The sequence below is a fragment of the Lagopus leucura genome, unplaced genomic scaffold, assembly GCF_019238085.1.
Source record: "Lagopus leucura isolate 7727_CA_CO unplaced genomic scaffold, USGS_WTPT01 Super-Scaffold_100001, whole genome shotgun sequence".
NCBI lineage: Eukaryota > Metazoa > Chordata > Aves > Galliformes > Phasianidae > Lagopus > Lagopus leucura.
This window is the reverse complement of record NW_024962262.1, coordinates 67,658,912-67,662,194: the sequence shown is the minus strand read 5'-3', so window position 1 is coordinate 67,662,194 and position 3,283 is coordinate 67,658,912. Positions and strand designations below refer to the sequence as shown.

The 3,283-nt window shown below is 48.0% G+C and overlaps 1 protein-coding gene across 2 annotated transcripts in view; it reads right to left on the bottom strand.

Moving 5' to 3' along the window:
• DDX3X (DEAD-box helicase 3 X-linked) overlaps nt 1-318 on the bottom strand; it is a 17,533-nt gene extending 17,215 nt beyond the window's left edge. For both annotated transcript variants that reach the window (XM_042866967.1, XM_042866968.1), the window contains exon 1: nt 142-318. In XM_042866967.1, the coding sequence (XP_042722901.1) occupies nt 142-186 (45 nt within the window). In that variant the 5' untranslated portion in view covers nt 187-318. The remainder of the gene's footprint in view (nt 1-141) is intronic.
• Between the last annotated feature and the right edge of the window lie 2,965 nt (nt 319-3,283).

The following is a 3,283-nucleotide window of genomic DNA, read 5'->3' as shown; positions in this document are numbered from 1 at the left end:
CACGCCGGCTGGTGGGGGTGGGGGCGCGGGTCCGGCGGGCGGGGGGCCCCCCCCCCCCCCCCCCCCCCCCCCCATATCCCGATTAACGGAGCGCCCCTCCCCCACCCATCCTCCGGCCCGTTCCCGGGGCTCGTCCCTCACCTGCTGGTCTAGACTGAGGGCATTTTCCACCGCCACATGACTCATAACGAGAGATCGTCTCGGGATATCCCGCTCCGCCTCAAGAAATTCAGATTCGCCGGGCCGGGAACTCGCCGCCGCTGCCGCTCGTTCACCACGAATCGCTTTCCTGACTGAACACCCCCCGCCTCGGCCCCGGCCTTTATATAGTCCCCGCCCGCCCGGCGGCGCGCGCTGACCTCAGCCCGCACGCTACGCTCCGCCCCTCCCTTTCCCTACTCCTGCGCGGCGCTGTTGCGAGAGAAACCGACCGCGCAGCGCCGATGGCGAAAGGAGGAAGAGTTATCGCGAGATCTGCGTGCCTCTCTTTAGCTTAGATCTGGATGGAGGGAGCTCCGGGGGTGTCGCGAGATTTCGCGCGCCGGGCCGGCAGACTCTCTGGGATTCCGGCGGCGGCACCGCGAGGTTTGCTGCTGGCGGCCCGCTCTTCCCCCACGTCTTGCTCTCCCTGGAGGGGCGTCCGCTAGTTCTCGCGAGATCGCGGCGCCCCCCTGCCTCTAACCCCCTCCTTTTGTTCGGCACGCTCGCGAGAGCGCCCGCTGCGCGCGCTCTGAGATGTCTCTAGAAGGAGTCGGATTGTAGGTCACGTGGCCGTCCCTGCCGGCGCTCGCCGCCATCTTGTGCGCTTGCCCCTGTGGAGTGGCGCAGGTCCTAATGGAGGCGCCGCAGGGCCGCATTGCCGGGCCTGAGCGCAGCGTGGGAAGGAGGAAGGATCCGGTAATGGCACGCTGTGGTGTTTTCCCAGCTTGAGTGTCACCTGGACCGGAAAGGGGGACAACAGTCTGCGGGGGAGGGGCTGCTTCACTAGATACACTGGCCTCACGTCTCTCCAATGCTAAACCCCTTTGGTGTGCCACACATCAACTTGTGGCTGCACCTGCTGGACTGCAGTGTTTTATCACACTGCCTGGTAACACACAACTGTAACTGGTAACTCACCCCAACATGCTGAGGTTGGGGGTCAGCATTAGTTACTGCTGATACCACCTTTCTTCCTCGTAAGCCTTGTTGAGCTATCAGATTCAGTGATATGCTAAGGTCATCAGTATGCAATAACTTCTAACAAGTTACCCCATTATAACCCCAGAAGGCTCCACCTTTCCCTCATCAAGGCAAAAGCCTACTGTTAGCCCATAAAACACCAATTAATAACCATCCAGAATCCATTTCACTGCTTAAAAACAAAAAACATCTCCAGTACTCTATCCATCACAATGCAGCCTGGTGACACAATAACCCTCAAGCTGTTCCCCTGAATTTGGGTCAGTAAAGTACTGACAAGCATGTTATATTATCAGGATACCTCAAGCTATAACGTCACAGGGCAAAGGAAATAAGATTTGTTTGTCCTTTATACAAACATAGCAACTACCCCTCTATTTTTCTCCTCTTTGGCAGTCTGCCTCTTTCAACAAAAAAGTAAAAGAAACATATCTGTTCTAAAAATCTCACTCTGGAATTTAACTCCAGTTTCACTCTGGAATTTAAAAGCAAAATAAAACCTTTTTGCACTCATACATGAAAACTAAAAAATAAAGTCACCTATCTTTACTTAGTTTCTCCTGCTTACAAAGTTCATCCACATTGCTACCCCTGAAGTTTGGGCTTTAAAGTCTTAAGTCATCTGTTCCAGCTAAACCCTACAAGGCTTAAGCATCCATGAACAAACCCTTAAAAGAACATGCATACTCCTCATTAAAACAAAACAAAACAAAACAACCACACAGCCAGCACTGTACAAGACAAATTCTATCTTTAGACAAAACAATTACCATTTTTCTGCTTAGATCTTCCCTAATTTTTCCGTGGTCAGCTGCAGCTCTAGACTTAAGGGTTTAAGCCTGTATTTGTCTCCAGATGCACCTATTTATATCATTTAAATGCTTGCAGGTGTGGTCAACAGGGCTGCCTGAGATCAGTTGTTTTTTTGTTGGTTTTTTTTTTTTTTTTTAATAAAAAAAAAAAAAAAAAAAAGACCACTACATTATAAAGAAAGCCACTACTGGCCTTAGGCCCAAATTTGTTTTGTTTTTCCAAAGCAAATTTCAAGTAAGTCTTGTTTTTTGTTTTTTTTTTTCTTATAACTTTATGGGCAGTTCTGAGTTCTTAACAATTTGGTAATGCTACAATGTTTGCAAAGCTTTTGTAAACAACAGTATTGTTTTATGTCATTCATACACCCTAGAAAATGGCATTAATTAATTCTTGTTTACTGTACAAGTTTTAGAGGCATCATAGCAATTCCAGTCTTGGCCTTGCAGTCAGGAAAGCCAGTGGACCCACATGCCTCCATCGTTTACAAAATGTGAGGGAGTGATAGGATAGCAGGGGGACCTGTGTGTGTGTGTGTCATACTGTGTTGTGCTGGAGGTGTGTTTTGATGTAGTCTACCCAAGGCAGAGCAAATTACAACCTTGGAGTCTTGTGCTGCAGGCACGCAAGCACTTCCATTGCTTGGGGAAGTTGGCTTTTCCTTTGTCTGTAAGTTTTACAATCCTCGTTAGACAGGACTATGTATTTTCTGTTTCACTTTTTATTCTCCTGCAGCTGACTCAGTCAGTTTGCTAGAGGAGGCTAACAAATACCTGAGTCAAGCACTCAGCTAACACTGGAGTCCTCACAAATCCTGTTCAGTGTCTGTTAAACTGACTTGAGTTTTTGTTGGTGGATTCAAACAAAGCTGCTCCAGGCAGTACTGAGTACTTGGACACTGAGATTTTAAGTCCCAGCAGGACTTCTAGATTTGCCATGTCCTCACCTACAGAACCTTCTCTATTCATTCTCAAAGGCAATGCTGTTGTCTTCAGAGCAGCTAGAGATACAACTTCCTGAGTACTCAGGAGATAGTTGCCATGCATAAGTTAAGTGGTATCCATGATCACCACCAATCAGTTTGGGATATAAATTGAACAAAGCTTATGAAGTTGTAGCTGCATTTTAGAATATTCTTCCTCAAAGCTAATGGACACTGAGTTTGCATGCATGAGTTTCTTTATCTGTTTTGAAACTTATCAACAGGTCACATGCAGATATTCTCTGCACTCCATCCCTTCAGCTTCTACTTCTGTCAGCCAGATGTATCTGTTAAACATTGTGTATCATC